At 45.0% G+C, this 25,134-nt stretch overlaps 1 protein-coding gene and 1 non-coding gene across 2 annotated transcripts in view; both read left to right on the top strand.

Moving 5' to 3' along the window:
• The first annotated feature begins 5,449 nt into the window (after positions 1 to 5,449).
• Positions 5,450 to 25,134, top strand: part of ZKSCAN1 (zinc finger with KRAB and SCAN domains 1) — a 68,005-nt gene continuing 48,320 nt past the window's right edge. The window contains exons 1-6 of the mRNA XM_030300383.2: positions 5,450 to 5,582; positions 15,098 to 15,610; positions 15,855 to 16,008; positions 17,979 to 18,070; positions 18,347 to 18,473; positions 21,215 to 22,104. Coding sequence (XP_030156243.2) covers positions 15,185 to 15,610; positions 15,855 to 16,008; positions 17,979 to 18,070; positions 18,347 to 18,473; positions 21,215 to 22,104 — 1,689 coding nt within the window. The 5' untranslated portion in view covers positions 5,450 to 5,582; positions 15,098 to 15,184. The remainder of the gene's footprint in view (positions 5,583 to 15,097; positions 15,611 to 15,854; positions 16,009 to 17,978; positions 18,071 to 18,346; positions 18,474 to 21,214; positions 22,105 to 25,134) is intronic.
• On the top strand, positions 11,980 to 12,081 carry LOC115504633. Its single transcript, XR_003965737.1, has one exon. It is a non-coding gene; the product is annotated as a U6 spliceosomal RNA (small nuclear RNA).

The following is a 25,134-nucleotide window of genomic DNA, read 5'->3' as shown; positions in this document are numbered from 1 at the left end:
TTGTACACTTGGAATAAGTACACTATGCCTGGTATCTGGTGAAGCTTAAGAGGAATTCAGCAGATTCTTTTTTTTTTTTTTTTAATGTTTATTTCTGAGAGAGAGCGAGAGAGAGAGAATGAACAGGGGAGAGGCAGACAGAGAGAGAGACAAAGCAGACTCCAGGCTCTGAGCTGTCAGCACAGAGCCTGACGTGGGACTCCAACCCACGAACCACGAGATCATGACCTGAGCCGAAGTCAGACACTTAACCCACTGAGCCACCCAGGTGCCCTGGAGTTCACCAGATTCTTCAGTCATCCCATGGATTAAACAATGTCTCAGAGAAGAGTGTCCTAGATATTTAAGCTTCATGTCCAGTGGGGCAGAACCTGTTGGTCAGTACTCAAATTTCTGCCCATTCTGCCCTAAGGAGCTCAGCTGTCCTATTTTTCTCCCTGTTGGCTACTTTTGCTCAGGTTCTTACCTTCCATACAGCTCACCATGCCCCAGGTAGTGAATCTTCATACATCTTAGCCAATCATGGTTGGCTAGTTCCATCCTCTAAGCTCTGATGGTTCTTGGCGTGGCTATGTGATTCTCTTTCTAGCTGAAGAGATGTGAAAGTCTGCTGAATGGGGGTGGGGGCAGAATTATGAGATTTTCTAACACAAGAGAGAAGGTAGCCCAGTCTCTTTTGCATCTCTGACATCTCAATTCTGTGTGGCTTCTGGGAAATGTTTTCCATATCTTTGGGAAGGAGAAAGGTTTTTCTCTCATCCACAAACCTGTCTGCATCACTCCCATAATCACACACATCTGACAGGTGCTTCTGGAAGGTTTCTCTCAGTGAAACCTGCATTCTCACAGTGCAATCCATTATTTGAATAGCAAATATTTATCAGGAGTACTTGTGGGCACTAGGGGTGGGGTTGAGGTGGGGAGGATTGACATACATAAAGAGAAGTCGATGCTCAACGGAATAAAAACTCTGAGAGATTGTTAGGATCCTAGAAGAAAGGGGATGAAAAGAAGATTCCGGACAAAGCAGAGAACTTCAAGTGGGGATAAGCATTAGAGAGCTGGCTGGGGAATAATCCCTAATGGCTGAGATGACTGAAAATGTTAAATATTCACCTTGAGTTGATTCCAGTCTGCACTGTTATAATCTCCTTCATTTATTCAGAAACTGAAGGTTAAATCTATTGTGCACAACGATTTTATGTGTCATGGACCTTTCGTAGGTCTGGAAACTGAAGAAGAGGCTGTTCCAGGCCAGAGGACCCAGCAGGCAGTGGCACTTAGGGGCAGGAAGAGGTGGGGGGGGGGGCAACAGAGCTGACCTCAGAGCAGGTTTGAGACAACTCCCTCTTCTACTAGCAGAGAGGGACCTCTCTGCAGAAGAGGGACCCCACACAACCCTTCCTGCTTCCCTGAGAAACCTGCAGTCAGGCCAGAAAAATGTGTTTATGTGCCTCTGGATTTATGCACCTTTTCACTTTGTATTTTGGTGACCCACACCTTAGTCTAGTGTCTCCTACCGGACTTCTTGAAAAATTCTTGAAGACCAGCTCAATGTCACTTTTATATCCTCCAAAATAAAGCATAATACTTGATACATAATAGGTGATAAATGGCTATAAATAAAGTCTGCCCTAAGTCTGTGGTGAGGCCCAATAAATTAAGTATGGTCAATAGAAGGGCATTTGTCACCCTTCTGGTGTAAGTAACTTAGCTGCAGAACGAAGATAAGAATTAAATCTCTTTGGGGAAAAAATATGGTAATAGATATATTTTTAAAGTTCATACCTATTAACTCAGTAAACCCACTTGTAAGAGCCCGTCGTAATTAAATAATTCAAAAGACATTTGCATAAAAATCTTCATTCAAATGTTTCTTCGACTAGCAAGACATTAGAAGTATTCTACGTGTCTAGAAATAGAGAAATTCTTTTTTTTTAATTTTTTATTATTTCTTTAAAGTTTATTTTGAGAGAGAGAGAGATAGAGAGCAAGCCAGGGAGGGGCAGAGAGAGAGGGAGACAGAATCCCAAGCAGGCTTCGCACCCTCAGCGCAGAGCACGACACAGGGCTCAAACTCGCTAACCATGAGGGCATGACCTGAGCCGAACTCAAGAGTTGGACACTTAACAGACCGAGCCACCCAGGTGCCCCATTTTTTTTTTTTTAATTTTTTTTTCAACGTTTATTTATTTTTGGGACAGAGAGAGACAGAGCATGAACGGGGGAGGGGCAGAGAGAGAGGGAGACACAGAATGGGAAACAGGCTCCAGGCTCCGAGCCATCAGCCCAGAGCCTGACGCGGGGCTCGAACTCACGGACCGCAAGATCGTGACCTGGCTGAAGTCGGACGCTCAACCGACTGCGCCACCCAGGCGCCCCGCCCCATTTTTTTTTAAAGTAAGCCCTACACCCAAGATCAAGAGTTACAGGTTCTACTGACTAAGCCAGTCAGACGCCCCTAGAAATAGAGGAATTCTAAATAATTAATGGTACAGTTGCTCAATGGAATACTATATAGCTATTAAATGATAATTATCCATTCTGTGAGGCAAAATGTAAAATGTTAATGATATGATATTAAGTGTTTTTATTTTTTTTTTTCCAACGTTTATTTATTTTTGGGACAGAGAGAGACAGAGCATGAACGGGGGAGGGGCAGAGAGAGAGGGAGACACAGAATGGGAAACAGGCTCCAGGCTCCGAGCCATCAGCCCAGAGCCTGACGCGGGGCTCGAACTCACGGACTGCAAGATCGTGACCTGGCTGAAGTCGGACGCTTAACCGACTGCGCCACCCAGGCGCCCCGATATTAAGTGTTTTTAAATAGTACACATGAGGGGCGCCTAGCTGGCTCAGTTGGTAGAACATGGCAACTCTTGATCTCTGGCTTGTGAGTTTAAGCCCCATGTTGGGCATAGAGATTACTTAATAAAAAAGATTTTAAAAAAGTAAATGGTACACATGATTTCACATCAAACAGACTGGGCTATTCCAGGTGGCAAGAAACAAAGTTGGGTTCTTTTGTTGGCAAAGGATTTATTGTAAGGACACATGGAGACATAGGGCCACCGGGTGCACTGACCTCTGCAGCAAAGTCGAGCAATCTCAAAGACAAAATGTTGTTTGGGGCCTGAAAGTTACTCAGATTGTCACCTCATTCTGCTGTGGGCCCTCAGCACCAGATGGCCCTCCTCTGTGAGCTCTGCCATGTGGTGAACCAGCCCCTCATTGTCTTTGTTTCCATGACTCAGTTTTTCTCTCTATTCAAACCTCTGTTTACTCATGTCTTCTATGCTTCTATCACCTAATGGTTTCGGCTTACTGATTTCTTCTTGTGCTGATTTTTTTGTTTAAGTGAACACTGTGCTACACTCACAGCATTTTTTTAAGTTTATTTTTTTTAGTAATCTCTACATCCAACATAGGACTCGAACATATGACCCTGAGATCAAGAGTCACATGCTGTTTCGACTGAGCCAGTCAGGTACCCCTTGCCCTCCTTTCTGATTGTTTCAATATGTATCTCCCATTTAAACTCCCCCAAGAAAGGGAATCCAATGCTTTACTTCCCTACTGTTCCATTAGAACTCTGAGGCCGGGCTGCCTCCATAGTTCCAGTGGTCAGAGTATATCCAAGCTCAGCTTCCATCACATGCCCAGACCTGATCCATTCAACTCTGGTGCAAAAAGTGGTTACACAGCATTAATGTGGCAGGTACTTCAGGCTTCCCAGCCACCTATCCAATACAACTGTAGTTTTGAACGATGTTTAAAATAATAAATGAAAAAGGTGTACCTGGGTGGTTTAGTCGATTAAACATCCAGCTCTTGATTTCGGTTCAGGTCATGATCCCAGAGTCATGAGATGGAGTCCCAAGTCAGGATCTGCTGACAGCACAGGGCCTGCTTAGGATTCTCCCTCTCTCTCTCTCTCTCTCTGTCACTCCCCCATGCACGAGCTCTCTCTCTCTCTCTCTCTCTCTCTCTCTCTGTCACTCCCCCATGCACGAGCTCTCTCTCTCTCTCTCTCTGTCACTCCCCCATGCACGAGCTCTCTCTCTCTGTCACTCCCCCATGCACGAGCTCTCTCTCTCTCTTTCTCTCTCTCTCTGTCACTCCCCCATGCACGAGCTCTCTCTCTCTCTCTCTCTCTCTCTCTCTGTCACTTCCCCATGCATGAGCTCATTCTCTCTCTCTCTCAAAATAAATCAATAAACTTTAAAAATAATAATAAATAAAAAAGATATATGTATGAAAGCAGAGAGGAAAGGGATAAATTAAAGCCATCACATTCTTGTTAGGGTAGAGGGATTACAAGTGATTTTTTTTTCCTCCACTTTGCAATTTTCATTTAATGATACTGTAATTGCCTCTTAGTTTTCACGGGTTTTGTTTTGTTTTGTTTTGTTGAGACAGAGAGAGAATGAGTGGAGGAGGGGCAGAGAGAGGAGAGAGAGAGAATCCTAAGCAGGCTCCATGCTGAGGTGGGAGCTGGAGACTGGGCTGGATCTCACCTCACCACCATGAAATCACGACCTGAGCCAAAATCAAGAATTAGATGCTTAATCCACTCAGCCACCCAGGCGCCCGATCAAGTTTTTTTGTTTTTGTTTTTTGTTTGTTTTTCTTTTAAGTAATCTCTCCCAAGGAATAGGAGTCGTGCAACCACTACTAAGTCCAGTCTCTCTCATGAACCTGACTTGGAATATAGAGCAAAGTTACAACCATTAAAGCCTGTGGTCACCCTTACACAGAAGGCAGAGCAAGGTTGACTTTCCCAGCTAAAGGTGAAGTGAGAATTATTGTAGGTTGTGAAAGTGCCCTGAAGGCAAAAGTGTCTGTTATTACTCTGAAAACTCCCCTTAAACTGCTGTAATACAATATGCAACATGAGCAAAACACAGAATCTTGTAACTACTTTAGTTATGGAAATACGTCCTTTGTGCACAGGCCAAATATTGGAAAACCCCACGCACTTCATTGACTGTCATCTCCAGCTCCAGAGAAGCTACCATGGCAGTTTTATGAAACCAGCCACCCCTGGCTTCACTTTGATCTTCCTCTGTTTACATACCCCCGTTTCAGTTCGTTGGCCACAGACATACAATTACTAAGAATTATTATTGCTTGATAAGAACTATAATTACTACAATGACTGCCCGAAATGGAAAGGGCAGGAGAGAAATCGAATTATCATATGGACTGGTGTCTGAGCTGGGCCGTTTGTGTCTCGTAAGCCTGAACCCCGCCTCCGGTCCATTCCCCGAATTAACTCTCGGCGCACCCGCCGAGCGCGGTAACCTTAAGACTGGAGGCTTGAGCACCGAAAGCAGGAGCGGCATCCAGCGATTCGGGAATCGAGATGCAAATTCCTCCTGCGCTCCTAGAGAGGACCCGGAAGCACAGCGCAGTCCCGGAAGGCGAGATGCTGACACACTTCCTGTCTTTGTGACTCATTGTGTCTGTGTCGAGGCGTCGGGAGGGCCTAGGTCCGTGTGCAGCGCCGTTCTGCCGGCCTGAGCCCCAGAGTCAGCTCCCCTTTCTCGCCCAGCGCCCCCAGGCTGCTCCCGGGGCTCACGGTGAGACTTGGGGCCGGCCTCTGGGGAGGGCGGGCGGCGCCGCAGGGTGTGTGCGTGAGGGTGGGCTCTGCAGCTGCGGCCCCGGGGTCCCTCCAGGCGGCCCGGGGGAGTGTGGAGAAAGTCCAAGCCCCTGGCCCGACGGTTGGAAGCGCCGTCCCCCGGGAGACGTCCCGCCCTGCCCCCGGGTCCAGGCGGGGAGGGGGTGAGGGTCTAGTGGCCGGGGGTACCCGGAGCCCTGGGGAAAAGCCGTCTGCGGGCCCCTTCCGGGCCCCTAGTCCGCAGTGTCGTCATCGTCCTTTGACGTTTCTGAGAACCGGGTCGCGAGCGAGCCGACCCCTGTCTGATTTTACTGCCCGTCCTTCGTCGCCATTTGCTTTGATTCCAGTGAGAGACTTTTTTTTCGGGGTCCTTCAGGACCTCGAGGTGAAAAATGAGGAAGGCCGAGTAATGGACACGTTTTGAGGTGCCGCTTACGTGTTTCCAGATCACCTGCTTCTCATCCCACCTCCACCCGCTAGCGGTGATTAAAGGATATTGGAAGCTTAGAGTGGATAAAGACGTGGTTCGGATCTAGTAGAGATTTTGTACATCCCACTTTCTCTTTCTGCCTTATGGAATATTTTGAAGACTTTTAAAAATGATCTGTCCGGAAGATTACGTGGTTCCCCCAACCCCCTCGGTTCTGGGTAGTTAACTCTTGCTTGTCTTCGAGTGGGTGAAGAGTGAAGGGAATTTGTGGAAATTGCACCAGGCCATCGGGGAGACTGGTTGCCCGAGTGACCTTGTATTAGTGACCTAATACAGGACTCTTCTCCAGCTCTCAGTTTTGTCATCAGTAAAATTAACTCGATTTTCTCAAAAGGCCTTCCCACTTTGAAATTACTTGATTTGGCCAGTGCAATCGGAAAAAAATTGAGCTACAGTTTAGCCTGAAGCTGTGCCCCTCCCTTCTTTTTCCTGCTGTGCCTCCAGGACACAATAAGATACTTTCATTTTAGAGAGTGGCTGTTACATGGCCTGGGACCAAAGAAAGCATTTATTGTACAGGCCAGTGCTGGGCGGATTGGAGGTGGTCAGTAAATACTTGTTGAATTGAATTGTGGAGAATTCATTGTAACCAGATCAACAAAGTACTGTTAGTATATATGCTGGCCATATGTGGAGAAATAGCTTTATTACAAAGGGAACCATAAGGATAATTTGCCCCAGAACATATCTCCAAGTTTATATTGTCTCTGAATCACTGTGCAAGATACCCATTCATTATTTTAGGCAGTTTTCCCAGTCTTAAAGTACCAACAAGGAAGCTAGCTACTTAATACACATAGTCTTTTGTTGATTCTCTACTTGATCTAAACATTAATTTTTTTTCTAACTTTATATTGCATCTAAATACAGGTGAGTGCTATATTAAATTTTACCTTTTCATTCTGGAGTAGTATTGGTATTCTTTGGGTAGCTGGCTGTCTTTTAAAGGGAGCTTTTTCATGTTAAAAAAAAAATTATAGGCACCTGGGTAGCTCAGTCGGTTAAGCATCTGACTTCGGCTCCGGTCATGATCTTGCATTTGTGAGTTCGAGTCCCATGTCGGGCTCTGTGCTGACAGCTCAGAGCCTGGAGCCCGCTTTGGATTCTGTGTCTCTCTTTCTGCCCCTCTCCTGCTCGTGCTCTGTCTCTCAAAAATAAATAAATGTTAAAAAAAAAAATTTAAAAATTTAGGGCGCCTGGGTGGCTCGGTTGAACAGCTGACTCTGGATTTTAGCTCAGGTCATGACCCCAGGGTCGCACGATCGAGCCCTGCATCGCGCCCCATATCAGGCTCCAGGTTGAGCGTGGAGCCTGCTTAAGATTCCCCTCCACCGTGCAGACGCATTTTCTTACCCTGTGTCTCTAAAAAATAAAAAAAAATATGGAGTGCCTGTGTGGCTCAGTCGGTTAAGCATCTGATTTCGGCTCAAGTCATGATCTTGAGCTTCCTGAGTTCAAGCCCCGCGTTGGGCTCTTTGATGTCAGCACAGAGCCCACTTCAGATCCTCTGTCTCCCTCTCTATCTGTCCCTCCTCTGCGTGTGTGCTCTCTCTCTCAAAAATAAACATTAAAAAAAATTAAAATAAAATAATAATAAAGTAAAATAATTTTTTAAAAAGCTTAACAAAACTTAAAAAAAATTTAAAGCTCTGTTCAAAAAAGGGAAGAGAGGGTGCCATTTGTTTAAACTTTCAAGACTATGCTCTGGAAAAGATACTGACCTGCTTAGAAAATAGCCTTTGGAATAAACCGAGCTTGTAACTCCAAGCCCTTTTTGTAAGAAAATCGTTGGTATTTGTCCTTGGTGACAACCGGTGGCTGGGGGTAATCTTATCTAAATCGGATAGGGTGTCAGAATGTTTTTCAGCTCAGAGGGACCCCAGAGGTAGTTTTCTACTCCCCTCCCCCATTTGACAGATAAGGATACCGAGTGCCAGAGAGGTTGAATAATTCACTCAGGGATGTGTAACTTATTTGTGGGAGACTAGAGTTTAGGTATTCCAACCTGTGCTGCTTTCACTGTTACAGGAATTCTGTTGCTTAATGTTTTAAGCAGGCTGAAAATTGGAAAGTACAGTCATAGCTCTTAAGTTTGTGGAAAACAAGGTACTCCTCTACCGCTTACTGAATGCCAGACGCTGTTTAAAGAGCTTCATATATGTTAACTCACGTAATCATCACGACAACTCTGTGAGGAAAATTTTTTTTATTCCCATTGCACAAATGCAGAGAGATATTAACTTACTGAAAATGATCAGCTCGTAAGTGGTAGGGTAGCTTATTGAAGCTTCTCCAAATAGCCCCTGGGGCTAATTTGAGGGCGGTACTGAGTGCTGTATGAGTGGGCAGAAAAATACCACACTGTAAATTCAGCAAGTATTTCTTTAAAACTAGGTGTTTGCAAGGAATCATACCAAGTGGTCTAAGAGGTACAAAGAAACATTCCCTTGGGTGCCTGGCTGGCTCAGTTGGTGGAGCCTGCAACTCTTGATCTCTAGGTGGTGGGTTCGAGCTCCACGTTGGGCATAGAGCTTACTTTGAAAAATAACAATTAAAAAAAAGGAAGAAACCTACTTTAGCAATTAGTCCAGTTGAGGAGGAAGGCGTGAGCAATTACATTACAGAGAAAGAAATACAACTTCCATGGCAGATGCTTGGCAGAGAGCATTTGGGCCAGAAGTTTAGAGAGAGGAGAAGAGGTGGTTTGCTCAGATCATTTGAGAAACCCAAAATAAACCCAGCCCTTCCCACTGCTGTTGTGACTTTTCTCTTTGCCTAAGTAGGAGCAGAAATGTTGAGGGATGGGGGAGAGGGCCTCATAACGGGGGGAAGAGGGAACGTGCCTATGCCCTCATCTCTGCCCCTTTGGGTCTCACTTCCTCCTCAGAGTCTCTTCCTATTGAGTCCCACTGACCCAATAAATATCCCACCTTCCCCCCACCCCCCAAGCAAGCTCTGTGCCCAACGTGGGCCTTTGAACTCAACAACTCCGACGTCAGGAGTCCCATGCTCCACCAACTGAGCCAGTCAGGCACCCCAGGAAGTATCCCAGTCTTTAAAACTCTGGCCTAGGTGTGGGCCCAAATCAAGATTCCTTTCCTTTAGTCTCCTTCGTATAGCTGAGACAGGATAAAATTTTCATGAAAATATGAACATTTTTCTGATGCTAGACTAATTTCTACACCAGTCCTGTTCAGTTGCCCCTGGTTAGATTTGAGGTGATTCCTACTTGTGTCTCCTGCTGTGTCTCCTTAGCCACACAGCTCCCTGGTGAAAACAGATGGCAAATGAGGCCCATTCCTGGGTGGTGATCCTTCACAGGCACCTTCAGAAGCCTTTCCTCTGGGAAAGAACCTGTGTGCACACAGAAGCTCTTCCTAACCCCACGTATTGGGACAGAAGGAGTTTGGCATGATGCCTAGAGCTTCAACTGAGGGTTCCTAATACCAAATCCTACCTCTGCCCTTTAATTGCTGTATGACCTTGGGTGTGTTATTTAACGTCAGTAAGCCTTAGTTTTGTCATTGTAAAGTGATATGATCATCATAGCTCCCTGCTAAGATTGTTCTGTGAAATACTTAATATCTGGTCCGTGGAAAGCACTCAACGAATATGAGTTCTTATGCCCCTGAATGAATGTTCTTGAACAGTGATGAGGGGCAAGTGGCATTTTAGCTAAGCTCTAAAGGATAAGTAGGATTTGAAAAGGCCAGAAGACTGGGAGAGGAGATCCCAGACATCGACTGTGATGTGAGAACAGGATGGTGATCAGAATCCAAGACATATTTAGGAGCTACTCCTTTTGTGGATGGAAAAGGTTCATGCCGGAGAGGGAAAGAAATTGATGCCGATGGTGAACTTGAGAGGAAACTGGGACCAGGTACTGGGGACTGGTGACTGGAAAGCTATAGAGGTTTAGGGGTTCCTTCGGTGGCTCAGTGGCCAAGCGTCCGACTTCAGCTCAGGTCATGATCTCACAGTCTGTGGGTTCGAGCCCCATGTTGGGCTCTGTGCTGACAACTCGGAGCCTGGAGCCCGCTTGGGATTCTGTGTCTTCCTCCGTCTCGCTCTCTGCCCCTCCCCCGCTTGCCCCTCATTGGGCTCTGTGCTGACAGTGGAGAGCCCACTTTGGAACTTCTGTCTCCCTCTCTCTCTGCCTCCTCCTCTCACACTCTCACTGTCTCTCTCTCAAAAACAAAGAAACATTTTTTAAAGAGAGAAGAAAGAAAGAAAGCTATAGAGGTTTATGAAGTAGGGGGGAAGGGGAATAAAGGCAGGAAACCAAAGAGCGGAAGCCAGACCTGGCAGAACTAGGTAATTGCTTCTTCCTGGTGCTTGGAGACTGAATGCGTGTAAGGAGAGGAATCCAGAAAGGTGAGATTCTGAGCTTTAGTGAATGAGGTATCAGTAGAATATCTGATCCCTAATTGCCACTAAAGGGAAACAAGAAGTGGCAGGGGAAACGGCAATATTTTGAGTAGCTCCTCTTTCTCCTCAGTTTAGCAGAAATAAACTGCCAGGTTCTCTAGCAGATAAGTACAAAGAAGTCAAGAGTCTTTGTCTTTCAGGGGCTTAAATTTTAGTTGGGAGGTGATGGGAACTGCAACCGAAATAACGATAATGCAAGGAGAGTATATGTGGCATAAACAGGAACAGAGAAGGTATTGAGGGTGTTCAGAAGAGGAAGGTATCTGAGTTAATCTGGAACGGCAGACGTTTTACATCTGGAAGAGTACGTAAAAATTTGACCAACGAGGTTGACGTGGTCGAAACTGTTCACGGCGAAAGTGTGACGATGGGATATCACACCCTGTGCTTGGGGAACATGAATGGCCAGAGAGGCTGAAACACAGGGCATCACGACGAAGAGCGGCGGGGGCGGGGAGAAGACTGGAAAAGTAAAGTAGGGTGTGTTCTTTGAACACTAAATTGGCAGATAGCAAAAATTCACGGGCGCTAATTGAGGAGAAAGAGATGCCCGGAAACGTACTTTGGCAATATGGCAGTGACCTCGCTTGGTTCCTACTGGACCTGGGAGAGATGGAAGGTAGTGAGACTATGGCACTGTGGCACAGATAGGGAGCCGGCCTTAGGGTGGTGGGAAATAATTGTGGGGGGCACAGCAGGACAAGGTAGTCTTTCTTCTGACTTTTCAGAATGAAATTGAAGAAACTAAGGCTTTTAGGAATTATTTAGCCTCGGTTGGGAAGACGCTAGCCAAAGGAGCGATCTGTTGGACTGCCTGTCCCACTGCCTCTTCCCGTGGGGGCAGCTTTCCTAACGAGGTCTTGGCTGTTCTGATGCCCAGACTTCAGGGCTGTCTCTTCCCAGACACGGCCTTGTTGACACACCAGTTACTTCCCTGGCTCCTCTAGCGCTAATGTTGAAACTTCCTTAGAACAGTTGGCACCTTCTGCTTTGTACTGAAATTATTTGGGTAAAAATGGGAATCCTGCTTCACATCTTTGTATCCCCCTCCGTCTAGGAAGGCACTTGGCATATTGTAGCCTTGGAGAGGGAGATGTTTAAGAATTTAGTCGTAAGGACTTTACCAAGGCTGCTCTGAAGTTGTAAAACGTATTTACTGCAGCAGGGAGGGTGGGGTGCAAAACCGTTCTGAAGGAGATCAGCGGGAAGGGCTGGGGGGTGGTTTGCACTGGACTTGACCAGCTTAAAATCGCAGAAAAAAAATGACTGAATTCCCACATTTCTGTTTATTTCTATGTAGAAGGCCTTTTTGAATATAACGTTCTTTGTTGTTCCTAGAGTCCGCTACTTTAATAAGGATTTTGATTTTACTAAGGACAAAAAAAGTTAAGATAGGAAAACCAACCCTGTGAGAAATCTCAGATTAAAACAGCCATCGCCAGTGCTCGCTTTGGCAGCACGTGTGGTCAAATTGGAACGATGCAGAGATCAGCATGGCCCCTGCACAGGGACAACGCAAGATGCTGAAGCGTTCGATTAAAAAAAAAAAAAAAAAAAAAAAATCACCTCCCAGCTTTTTTTTGGACACATTCCTATCTGTAAAAATTATTTATAAAAATTGTATACATGTAGTATTATACCAGTATTTTATATAACAAAACAAGGATACATTTAATTGTGCTATTCAGAAAATACTTTTGTGTTTTAATTGTACATGATCCCTTTTCTACCAAAATTACCAAAAAAAATTTTAATGAGAGCCATGTAATTAAAAATGCTTTCTAGCTTAAAGTTCTTGGCTTTGGATGATAGAGCAGTTGAATGCTCTGTCTCTAAAACTTGAATTTGATGCTGTTGAGACGAAAAAGATACCTCACAAAGATTTGCCAGTTCAGATGGAAGAAACACATTGTCAGCTCTGCTTAGTAACTATTGGTCCTATCCACCACGCAAAATTTTTGTTGTTGAAATTCAGCTAGTACATTTCCGTTTTTCAGACCCTTAAATCATCTGTTCTTAAAAACTAATCAAAAGGTGGCATGCCTAGCTGGTTCAGTCAGCAGAGCATGATCTCGGGGGTTGTGAGTTCAAGCCCCATGTTGTGCATAGAATCTACTTTTAAAAAAATCAAGGGGTTCCTGGGTACCTCATTCAGTTAAGCATCGGACTCAATTTCGGCTTAGGTCATGATCTCACAGTTGATGGGATTGAGCCCATGTCGGGCTTGGTGCCACTGTTAGCGTGGAGGCTCCTTGGGATTCGGTCTCTCCCACACCGCCTCTGTCTTTCTCAAAATAAATAAATTTTAAAAAAGAATCAAAGGTGTTTTAAGTGGTTTTTTTTTTTTTTTAAATTTATTTTGAGAACAAGCGCATGCACGAATGCAAGCAGGGAGACAATGGCGGGGGGGTGGGGGGGTGGATTATCCCAAGCAGGCTCTCCACGCTGACGATGTTGTAGGCATCGACTTGAGGTTCAATCCCACGAACCGTAAGATCATGACCTGAGCCGAAATCAAGAGTCCGATGCTTAACGGACTGAGCCACGCAGGCACCCCTGTTTTAAGTTTTTAAAAAACAGACTTTTGGGGGCACCGGGGTGGCTCAGTCCATTAAGCATCAGACTCTTGATTTCGGCTCAGGTCATGATATCATGATGGGATTGAGCCCTGCACTCACAGCATGGAGCCTGCTTCAGATTCTCTCCCTGTCTCTCTGTCCCTCTCCCTCTTGTGCACTCACTTGTTTGCTCTCCTCAAAGTAAATAAACATTAAAAAAAGAAAAATCTTCTTTAAAACACAAAAACAGACTTTTAAGATCTTAAAATTCTTCATTTGGAAGATTTTATACAGTGTAGAAAGTATAAATATTAACAGATGATTAGGTTTGTCCAGGATACTTAGTATCATCTCTAGAAGTTAAAATTACATAACAATGTCGGGGGGGGGGGGGGGGGGCCCATACACTTTTTTTTTTTTAAGCAGCTGCCGTGTCACTTATTGGTTGATTTCTTGTTGAATTAGTTTGACATTCGTTCTTACCCACTAATCTGCGTGAGTGAAACCTCGCTGTAGGTAGAAGCTTCATCTGTGCCACTTTCTTAACGTGTGTTTCCACTGTTTGCATTTCTTCGAATTGTGCTTTTTCTGTTGGAGTCTTTAAGCTGCTGGTCTTTTTTCTTCTTTTCTTTTTTCCAGATGTAATTGACATATAACATCATATTCCAGGTGTACAACATAATGGTTTGATATTTGGGCAAAACGATCACAATAAATCTAGTTAACATCTGTCACCACAATTACAATTTTTTTTTCTTGTGATGAGGGTTTTTAAGGGCACTTAGCAACTTTCAAGTATGCAATACAGTGTTATTCACTGTAGTCCCCTTGTTGTACATTATGGTACTATGACTTCTTTAAGACCTGGAAGTCTATCATTTGAGCCCTGTCACCCAGTTTGCCTGCCCCTGTACTTGTCTCTTTTATGAAGACAAGATTAGTTCAAGCTGGATAAAATAATCCATTATTCCACATAACTGGTCTCAGGTAAACTGGGAGATATCACAGTACCTAAAAGTGAACAAGTGAAATGAGGAAATTTTGTCAGCCCTCTGTGTGGGGGAGGGAGGTTCCTGCTTTTTCCTTGGGACGTACCCTGTGACATGTGCCGGTTCGACATTTAACCAAGGGCGGGTGTTAATGTCAGTTTGTAACATGCCGTCTGTAGAATGGCACTGGTGGTCGTGCCTCCCTGCTAGTGCTGTTGTGTCCGGAAATAAGATGACGTGTGTACTGCTTGAAGCCTGGTACCTGGCGCCCTGCTGACACTCAGCTCTCTCTGGGACGAGCACTTAGAAGCATGGCGTCGTAACCTGCTGTCCTGGAGGTTAGGTGTTCAGACTCAGGCACACACCCTAAGGGTGTTATTGGCCTGTTGGACGTTTCTCTCTGCACGCTTTTTTTTTTTTTTTTTTTAAGGGGCACCTGGGTGGCTCAGTCGGTTAAGTGCCTAACTCTTGATTTCAGAGTTAACTCTTAACTCAGTCGGTTAAGTGCCTAACTCGTGCAGGTCTGATCTCTCGGTTCATTTGTTCAAGCCCCACCTTGGGTTCTGCATTGACAGTGTGGAGCCTGCTTGGGATTCTCTCTCTCCTCTCTCCTCTCTCCTCTCTTCTCTCTCTCTCTCTCTCTCTCTCTCTCCTCTCTCCTCTCTCCTCTCTCCTCTCTCTCTCTCTCTCTGTCTCTCTCTCAATAAACAAACAAACAAAAAAACTTAAAAAGAATTTATTTTTAAGTAATCTCTACACTCAACATGGGGCTCAAACTCACAACCCCGAGATCGAGAGTGTGCCACATGCTCTACCAACTGAGCCAGCTAGGCACCCCCTCTCTGTAAGCCTTATCATATAAAATGATGGTGAAAACAGTGTGACTCTGGAGGTTTTGTTTTTTCTTTTGCTTTTCAGAGGCATTTTCAGTGCCTTGATGTGCAGCCTTGTGTGAAGTGTTGACACAGGTCACTTTTCATAAAGGTACTAATAGTTATGTTTACTATGTCAGGAACAATACCGAAACGTATCAGAAAACATCTAGAACAGAAAGGAGAGCACAGACCCTGTTTGGATCAAGTCAGCTCCCTGAGCCTGAATGATGACTGCAGAATCCAGGGAAGCCACAGGTCTGTCCCCCCAGGCTGCCCAGGAGAAGGATGGTATCGTAATAGTGAAGGTAGAAGAGGACGATGAAGAAGACCACATGTGGGGGCAGGATTCCAGCCTGCAGGAGACGCCGCCTCCCGACCCAGAGATTTTCCGCCAACGTTTCAGGCACTTCTGTTACCAGAACACTTTTGGGCCTCGAGAGGCTCTGAGTCGACTGAAGGAACTTTGTCACCAGTGGCTCCGACCAGAGATAAACACTAAGGAGCAGATCCTGGAGCTGCTGGTACTGGAGCAGTTCCTCTCCATCCTGCCCAAGGAGCTCCAAGTCTGGCTGCAGGAATACCGTCCTGATAGTGGGGAGGAGGCCGTGACCCTTCTGGAAGATTTAGAGCTTGATTTGTCAGGACAGCAGGTAAGAAGAAGGTGAAACCTATTCTGTATAAGCAGCACTTGGGCTGTAAGCCTGGAGCAAAGAGAGAGTTGCAGTTTGAAGCTGGCACTGGTAGTCTTTGTGGCGGTTATTCTTCTCCGCTCAGATGCTCAGAGGTGCTCTGGCCTCCTTCGCCTGCATCCACTCATTATACGTACCCTCTTTCTGTTCATTTAAACTCCGGTGTAAAAAATGATTTACCCATAAACCCACCATTTGTCCTCAGGTCCCAGGTCAAGTTCATGGGCCTGAGATGCTTGCCAGGGGGATGGTGCCTCTGGATCCAATGCAGGAGTCCTCAAGCTTTGACCTTCATCATGAGGCCACCCAGTCCCATTTCAAGCATTCATCTCGGAAGCCTCGCCTCTTGCAGTCACGGGGTAAGAAAGAGGCAAGATTTCACGTGGGGGAAAGCAAACTGTCCGGGGTGGGAGTGCCCTCTCTGTGTTGCTGAGGGCCTGTAATAAAAAAATTTTTAAGCATGCTTGTTTTTTTTTTTTAATCATTACACTTTATTGTCATTATTAATAAATAAATATTGGGGGAAGTGAAACTTACAGCTCAACCTCAGGAGTTAACGTTACTGAGATGGTAAATAAAATGTGCATCATGAACTGGGGTGGACATTACATTATTCTTGGAATGATTAGCATTTTGGATGTCCAGATTTTTTTTTACAGGAAAGTGCTAGGAAGTGGTAATATATTTCCGGTCTGGGTTTTAAGACACTCTTGTTAATGTCCTAAGTTGCCTTGAAAAGGATCAGTTTTTAAAATTCATTTTATTTCAGATGTGTCAGAATGTTGTAGAATGTCTTTTTCTAGCTTCCAAAAATTTCAAACAGTGTGGAAAGGATGGGAAAAATATTTTGGTTTTTTGTGAGGAACATGAGGAAAAAAATCATTTCAGGGTCATGTAAATGAAAATCAGTTTGTTTTTTTTCCTTTGAGGGAAATATTAATGTCTTTATCCAATATAAAAATCAAAGTAGGTATGTAGACATCTCTAAAAACAATAACATACTAAAAGTCTAGTTGTTCGAGAGGAGTTGATAAAGGAATGTTCCTTATCCAATGTGTTTATTTGTGATGTCATTTAAGGCGTGAATATTAGAGCTGCAGGAAACGTTCTCTGCATGTTGGAGAAATCCATGTAAATCAGTGCATTGTGATGTTTGATTCACCACTGTGCATGCAGTCCCAGCCATGTCCTATCTAGGACTTGCGAGGTCTCTCTACCCTTCACGTGGGGGAAGCCAGAAAATTGAAGAGGGTATTTTTAGTTTTAAGTGCCAGATTAAGAGCTTTTTGTCCCCAGAGTTAGCAGTTTTAGAGACCCTGACACCTACCCTTGATGCTTACTAAATAGATCTCCAGGGAATTCAGCCATTTGCGTTTATCCTCAGTTCCCTCTTGGCACTACCCCTCTTCCAGAGTCTTTCCTAATTCTCAGAAGGTTAAAATGCTAGATACTGGGTCTTTTTTGCACATTTTGCTTTAGCTTCTCTTTTAACCACCTGGTCTGAAATAGTTACAGGGTTTAGTAATTCAGTTTCAAGTTCGTTTCTCTTCTGTCTTTGCAGCTCAGTAACATCATCTGTTTATCCAGTAATACTTCCAAATCTCACATTACTTGGCAAGGGAAGATTTTAATTTTGCGGTTTAGAAATTTGTGCAGTTGTTCTTACACGTTGCAGTTAGTGTGATCATCTGATCGATGTCTTGTATCAGATCCGTGTCAACCCATGCTTTTATATACTTGTGAATGTCTTGTCGACATTTGAAGCATGTATGCATTTTATCAGAAAACTGTGGCTAAGTGAGGGAGAAAAGTAGAAGCACAAAAAATGGCCAGAATAGATTCCCTTGTTACTCTGAGTAATGTCTCTGTTCTGAGACATTACTACGGAAGATTGTTAGCACTCATGTTTTATTGTTCATAACTCAATGAAATTCTGATGCTCTGGCTCTTTGGACTGCGGAAAATTAAATTGTGAGCCAAACTTGAATCATGGACTGAATTAACCCATATCTGTAGCTGAGAATAGGAAGCTGGCTCTGCCATTCTTAACTGTGTGACATTAGACAAGTCATTTACCCTCTCAGGGCTTGGATTCCCCCTCATTAAACTAAAGGGATTGGACCAGGTGATTTTAAGGACCCTTTTATGACACCTTGTGACTCCCACCTAAAAGTCTTTTCTTTGTTAAATTCTCCGTAGTTAACTATTCTGTAGTTAAGCACTGAACATCGAACATGCTGGTGCAGGAAAGAGAGTGCCCCAGGCCCTTCTTGGAGGGGAGGCCCAGCACACAGCTGGTTTCACTCACAGCTCCTTTCTCCTCCCTCAGCTCTCCCTGCCACCCACGTTCCTGCCCCTCATCACGAGGGGAGTCCCAGAGACCAGGCGATGGCATCTGCACTATTCACAGCAGATTCCCAGGTGAGCTGTGGGCCCCTCTGCCCTCCTGAGACCCTCGTGTCTGCCTCTCTTCCTGGAGCTCTTTTAGCTCTCTCCACCCAGGACACAATCTTGATGCCCCAACCCACAGAGTAGCCCCACTCCTCCTGATCCCATTCACCAGAGCCTTATGGTCACCTTTTCTTTCCCGGCATCCTGTAGGTTTGCAGTCAATTCTGTCCCTGACTCCAGGTTTGGGTGATGGGGTTGTCCCGGAGCTTTGGGAGAACTGAGTGTGGGGCTCTCATATTATTTCAGGCAATGGTGAAGATCGAGGACATGGCCGTGTCCCTCATCCTGGAGGAATGGGGATGTCAGAACCTGGCTCGGAGGAATCTCAATAGGGACAACAGGCAGGAGAATTATGGGAACGTGTTTTCCCAGGGTAAGACTAATGCAGGATTGTTGTCTGAGATTGTTTTGCATCTTTTTTTGTTAGTTGTGGAATTTCTGATGTGGTCAGCTGAGAGTTGACAGGGATTGAGAGACTACTGAGCGCCCCCCCCCCCCTTTTTTTTTTCAGACCAATTAGAGAAGGAGCACAATTCCATTTACTTAGCCCCCAAAGCCTGATACTATGATTCCCTGATTCCAAGTGGATTTTTTACCTTTCAGTAGTTTTTGCTGTTAGAAATCAGAAATACTCTTGTGTTCTGAGTCCTCACCTCTTCAACCAGTCTGATCCTAGGATTCTTCTCCGGTCCCCTTGGGTTGCAATGTAGGTGCCTCTGTCGAGGGGGTAGAATCTGTATTTCCTATTAGGTCCATGTGAGACCTGATCATTGGTCTAGTCCTAACCTAGGACCACATTCCTGGAGTTACCAAGCATCCTCCCCTGGGCTTTCTGTCTTTTTCCATCCTGCGAGCACAGCTCCACAACAACTTTATTTAATTCATGAACTTGCGCCTGTTACCTCCCTTGTGATTAGGATTCCCAGTTTCCAAACCCAGTGCTGGTCTTCTGTGGAGAGGTCTGTTCCTGAATGAGTAGTAGGAACAAAAAGTTTTAAGAGACATCATCCCGATAAGACAAGGTGACACAATTGACAAACATTGCCATTTGTCCCTGCAAGACCTCAAGCCTTGGAAGACAATACTGGACAGCAGCTCCCAAATAAATAGTATCATGGGGGGTTCACAGTGAGACTTCTGCCGGGGGGGTGGGGGGGGGGGATAGGGAGGAGGGTCACTGAAGGGGACTGAAGAAGGAACCTCAGGTTTTGTCTTGAACCATAGATATAACCGGGTGATAGTTTCCTGGTTAAGCCAAGGAACTGATCTGTGTTTATGAGCTGGGTATTACCTATCCCATGATAACTTCAAAAAGCAAACAAACAAAAACAGTACAGTCTGGGAACTATCCAGATAATCAAGGACTTTGGCTTGGAATTCAAAAGAAGTGGACTGATGTCCTCAGTATTTATGGCAGTTTCATCACTAAAATCAGAAGTTAGATACCGTTCAACTCTCTGTAATTTCTTTTTTTATTTATTTCTTTTTTTTTTTTTTTAATTTTTTTTTTTCAACGTTTATTTATTTTTGGGACAGAGAGAGACAGAGCATGAACAGGGGAGGGGCAGAGAGAGAGGGAGACACAGAATCGGAAACAGGCTCCAGGCTCTGAGCCATCAGCCCAGAGCCCGACGCGGGGCTCGAACTCCCGGACCGCGAGATCGTGACCTGGCTGAAGTCGGACGCTTAACCGACTGCGCCACCCAGGCGCCCCTCTGTAATTTCTTTCGGAGGTCTGTTTGGGATAGTGCAGACCCACTTGGAAAGGGTTCTTAAAGCCCAAGTAAATAAAGAATAGGGTTGAGATATCTTGGGTCTCTCCCTAGATGATTGTAGAGATAGATAGATAGATAGATAGATAGATAGATAGATAGATAGATAATCTCTACATACACACACACATATATATATATATATATATATATATATATATATATATATATATGTAGATATAAATAATACTGCATGGTTTTTGAACAGTTTTCAATCTCTATTTAAAAATAACGACATGCAGAATTTAGCAGTCTACAATAAAGGTGTATTCCAGTGTTTTACCAGTGCGCTGGTTGCTACACGAGAGCGTCAGCTTTGTGTTTGTAAAATTTGGGATTTTTACATTCTCTCTGTCATGGGCCATATACAGAATTGTTTTCAGTTTCTTTTCTGTTCTCCGTTATTCTCAGTGGTCTGTCAGTGAAGGTTCTAGTTACGTTTATTAATGCTCCAGCCAGCTGCTTCCCCCTTGTCTCTGATACCTGAGCACTGTCAGCTCTGTGCTGCTCTCACTGGAGGAGATAATCTCCTGTGTCTCAAAGGCCTATGTAACCTGCCAAGTCCAGAGCTCCTTGTTTTGTCCGTTAACCGTGGACTTGTAAAAAGCTCACAGAATTGGAGGAGTATTCACTTTTCCTTTATTAACTATGTATATGCCTTTCTTTGTGCTAATACCACTTACTGTTTTCTAGGAGAGACCTGTCCATTCTTTTTTCAAACTCATACTTTATTAGAAATGGAAAGTGATTTTTTTTTTTTTATGTTTATTTTTGAGAGAGAGACAGAGTGTGAGCTGGGGAGGGACAAGAGAGACAGGGAGACACAGAATCCAAAGCAGGCTCTGTCCAGGCTCTGAGCTGTCAGCACAGAGCCTGACACAGGGCTCAAACTCACAAACCGTGAGATCATGACCTGAGCCGAAGTCGGACGCTCAACTGACTGAGCCACCCAGGCACCCCTGGAACGTGATTTTTTTAAACATATATCCCTTCAAATTAATTAGGGGGTGACCAGTCATACAACTGTGAATGATGACCTTCTGCATTCCTCATTCCTTCCTTCCCTAACTTGTCCGGCTCCCTCCGCTCTTCCCAGGTGTACGCTCCCATGCTGTCAGCACGCTGCCCCTGCTGTCCTCCTGCTCTGTCTGCCCTCTCCTCCCCCAACTCTGCTCCCTGTTATCTCCATTCTCTTCCCCTGTTTTTCTCATATTTCATCCCTGTGGATACTGTGATGCCACTTTACAGGCATGTAGAAGCTTCCTGGAGAACAGTGTCACTTGATTGATGATCCCACAGGTTGAAAAGAAAATGTTGCTATTTGTATTTTCTGTTGTGTCAGGTTGTGAAAACAGGAATGAGAACGAGGAGTCAGCCTCAAAGGCTGAAAACGCAGAAGACTCAGCATCGCGTGGGGAGACAACAGGAAGATTCCAGAAAGATTTTGCAGAGAAACGTGAACAGCAGGGCAGAATAGTAGAAAGGCAGCAAAGAAACCCTGAGGAAAAAACCGGAAGAGAAAAAAGAGATTCGGGGCCAGCTACAGTCAAGGAAAAAAAACCCACCACGGGAGAGAGAGGTCCAAGGGAGAAGGGTAAAGGATTGGGAAGAAGCTTTAGTCTGAGTTCAAACTTTAACACCCCCGAAGAGGTGCCGACGGGAACGAAGTCCCACAGATGTGATGAATGTGGAAAATGCTTCACGAGGAGTTCAAGCCTTATTCGCCATAAAATAATCCACACTGGAGAAAAGCCCTATGAATGTAGTGAGTGTGGGAAAGCCTTCAGTCTTAACTCAAACCTTGTCCTGCATCAGAGAATCCACACCGGAGAGAAGCCTCATGAATGTAACGAGTGTGGCAAAGCCTTCAGTCACAGTTCAAATCTCATTCTCCATCAGCGGATCCACTCTGGAGAGAAACCTTATGAATGTAATGAGTGTGGGAAGGCCTTCAGCCAGAGCTCAGACCTTACTAAACATCAGCGGATCCACACGGGGGAGAAACCCTATGAATGTAGTGAGTGCGGAAAAGCTTTCAACCGAAACTCATACCTTATCTTGCACCGGAGAATTCACACACGAGAAAAGCCGTACAAATGCACCAAGTGCGGCAAGGCCTTCACCCGGAGCTCGACCCTCACTCTGCACCACAGAATCCACACGAGAGAGCGAGCCCCCGAGTACAGCCCCGCCTCCCTTGATGCCTTTGGAGCATTCCTGAAAAGCTGTGTGTAAGGCAAGGAGTTGTCCACAAGCCATTTCCCCCTTCTGTTTCCAAAATTACCTTAGAGACGTGTGCCCACGGAGGGGAAAAAAGGCAGCCTCAACAGATTATAAAAGTCACACTTAAGGATCCTTGTAGCTACATCAGCAGTGTTCTGCCTTTGCATAGTCTGTGGGCATGTAATCCCTCCACACAGCCCCTGCAGGGGAAAGCTAGTCACATGGAGAATCCTCACGATACTTCTGTACAAGACGAAAGCACACATCACGGCAAAACGTCAAGCTTTTCAGTAATGAGGATACCTTTTAAGGTGCTCTTGGCCCAAAAAACCACAGTACAAAATTGAAAGATTAAGATTGGCCCCGTGAAAACGATACTGAGGTTTAAAGCTGCTTGCTGCAAACAAATCCCACTTGGCCAGCATCTTGCTATCCTGTATTTCTCGAAAAGAGGAACAGTTGAAACAAAAACTGCATTGGGACATGCTGCTCAAACTAGTTCTAGAGATGATAAGTTATATATGTGATCACTGGTAGCCTGCCAAAGCTATAGAAATCTAGGACTGTGCTGATCAGTATCAAACCAAAGATTTCTGGCTCTTCCTGAACGAGGGTACGTGCACCAGTCTACAGTTCCAAAGGACTGCAACAAATGTAGATGGCTCTATCCTCATCACTGAGATAAATCCTACTGAAATGGCAACAATGATTCGAAACCTTCTCTTCCTTCTCGGAATCCCTAAAGCACTATGGCACTCCTAAATGCATTTCTCCACAAGCTAGCACTTGATTGTATACTGTCTTTTAATCCACCATTGTTTCGTGTATGAAAGTTTTCGTCCTGCCCCCTGCCACACCCCAGCAAAGAGATGCTTCGATCGTCAGGGGATATATTTACATCCCCGTCAGCACTGGACACAGTGCTGAACACCTAAAACGCACTCATTATACCTGACTTCTAACAGGACTTTCTATGCTTATGATAAAGTCCTGTGTGAATCATGAGTACCTGAAGTATGGTAGCCTGGCCCAACTTTTGAAGAGGACCTTCGGAATCCGAGGCATGCTAAAGCTTTGGGGTCTGATGCTGTTTTTATCCTGAATATAAAAGAAAGGTGCTGGCCAGCTGCCTGCATAGACTCTTCCTAAACACAGATCTGTGAGTAAGTACCATGGAATGTCAGAAGTGACTTTATTGTCATCATCTTAAGAAAAATAAGAACATTTACTAAGGCCAGTTTTTAACATCTTTCTGTTCCAAAAGATCTTAGAATTCTCTTCAGTCAGCTGTTGAACGTGATCATTTAGGCACTTTGAGTCATTTGTAACTAAATATAGTTCAGAAGCTATAATTTGTGTTGCTTTTCAGAAAAAGGAAACCTGTAGAGTGCATCCCCCCCCCCACACACACACACTTTTCCAGAAGCTTTGCAAAAGCATTTGATATCGTTAGCTGGCAATTACCAAACAAGTTTGTTGCTCTGAGGAGTTCACCAACAAGCTGAGACGTGGTTGGGTGTATCATAGTTGAACTGCACAGCATCTCTTCTGTTTCTCACCCCTGAAGACTGAGGGGAGGTTCTGAAACTCCTCTTTTCCATCGTCTGTGCAGGAGGAAGCAATTGGCTGCCTAGAAACTAATGGCAGACGTTTTTCAGATACACATACGGGAGACGCAGGTAGCATGGGCTACATAGGCAGTCCTCAGGGACTTGGGTAGAGATGACTCTGCTCCTGAGAGTGTGCAAATGATGGTGGACAGCCCTGCACGAACTTAGAAACAGACTAAGAGCAGACCCGAAGACTCCCCTTCCTGGGGGAACCCCACATAGAGTTTGAGGTTTTCCATCAAGAAACAAAACTATCATTGACCAGTTGTTCAGTGACCCGGCAGCTCAAGCCTGGGAGACAGCATGGCTGTATGGGGAACCAGTAAGGTGGGGACAACTGTGGCCTCAGTTTCAGACCAAACTAGAAATTCTGCACAGCAGTAATTCTTTGGCCTCTCTTTAGAGCTGGGATCGACCACAGCTCCCCTGTAGCTTCTAAACGGTCCTGTCAGTGTTGGCTGAGGAAACTTCAAGGAAGTCTGCAGGTGACCAGACTATTTCTGTCCGTCCAGTTTCAGACCAACAGAAGAGATAGTCCAGAAGAATATGCCTACATAGCTTTTCATAGTCCGTGAAGGTGGAAGAAGTGCTTTCAAGGTTTTTTTCAGAGAGGACGCCACGGTGGAGGCTTCACGGCTGGTGCTCATCAGCAAAGACTTGCCACTGGGGAGCACCAGGAGCGGCAGGCCGCTTAACCCCAGGCACTGATCAAAGCACTGACTGGAACGTTCTGGAGAGGGAACGAACTTGGGTTGGTTCCACATTGGTCCTTTTTTGTTGTTGTTGTTGTTTTTAGCCATAACTCCATGCTGACATTAATTCAGCCATCGTTTTGGGGTTTTTTGTTTTGTTTTTGTTTTTTTGTTTTGAAAAGGAAAGTTCAGTCCAGCCTGTGCCCTCCTATTTCTCTTCCTTGCCGACCACGGGGGAGCCACAGCGGTTGCCTCAGATCTTCAGCAGATGCACTTCTGAAAGCAGCCATTTGAAAATGCGTTTTCTGGGGGCCGGGGGGGGGACAGGCTATGGCTGTTCACGAAAACCTTTCACATTGGTCCGTTTATCAGCTGCTCAGTGTAGAGTGTAATTGGGTCACGGTCAGAAAGGCTCACCACATCTCATTAGTGTGTCAGGACACTCAGAAGTTCTTGACTGGCCGAAGTCTATTAACAGTTTAAGTACTCCATAGTTAACCATTAGCATGCTAGTTGATCTGATGGAAGTTTTTGAAGGGTTTTTAAAGGATATACCTTAAATACACCTGCCAGGAAGAGAAGTAAAATTCTTCAGATTGTGGGGGGGATTTGTCTGTATTCCAGCCTGGCAGGCAAGGCTCCAGCCTGAAAAGACAGATCTCTGAGGCATCTTGATATGTAAGACACTTCGTGTTTGATCAAAGGCATAAAAGTGAAACTGTGCTAAATGTGTACAG

This window comes from Lynx canadensis, chromosome E3 (genome assembly GCF_007474595.2).
Source record: "Lynx canadensis isolate LIC74 chromosome E3, mLynCan4.pri.v2, whole genome shotgun sequence".
In the NCBI taxonomy this organism is placed as follows: Eukaryota; Metazoa; Chordata; class Mammalia; order Carnivora; family Felidae; genus Lynx; species Lynx canadensis.
The sequence above is the reverse complement of the archived record's forward strand: the minus strand, read 5'-3'. Positions and strand labels throughout refer to the sequence as shown.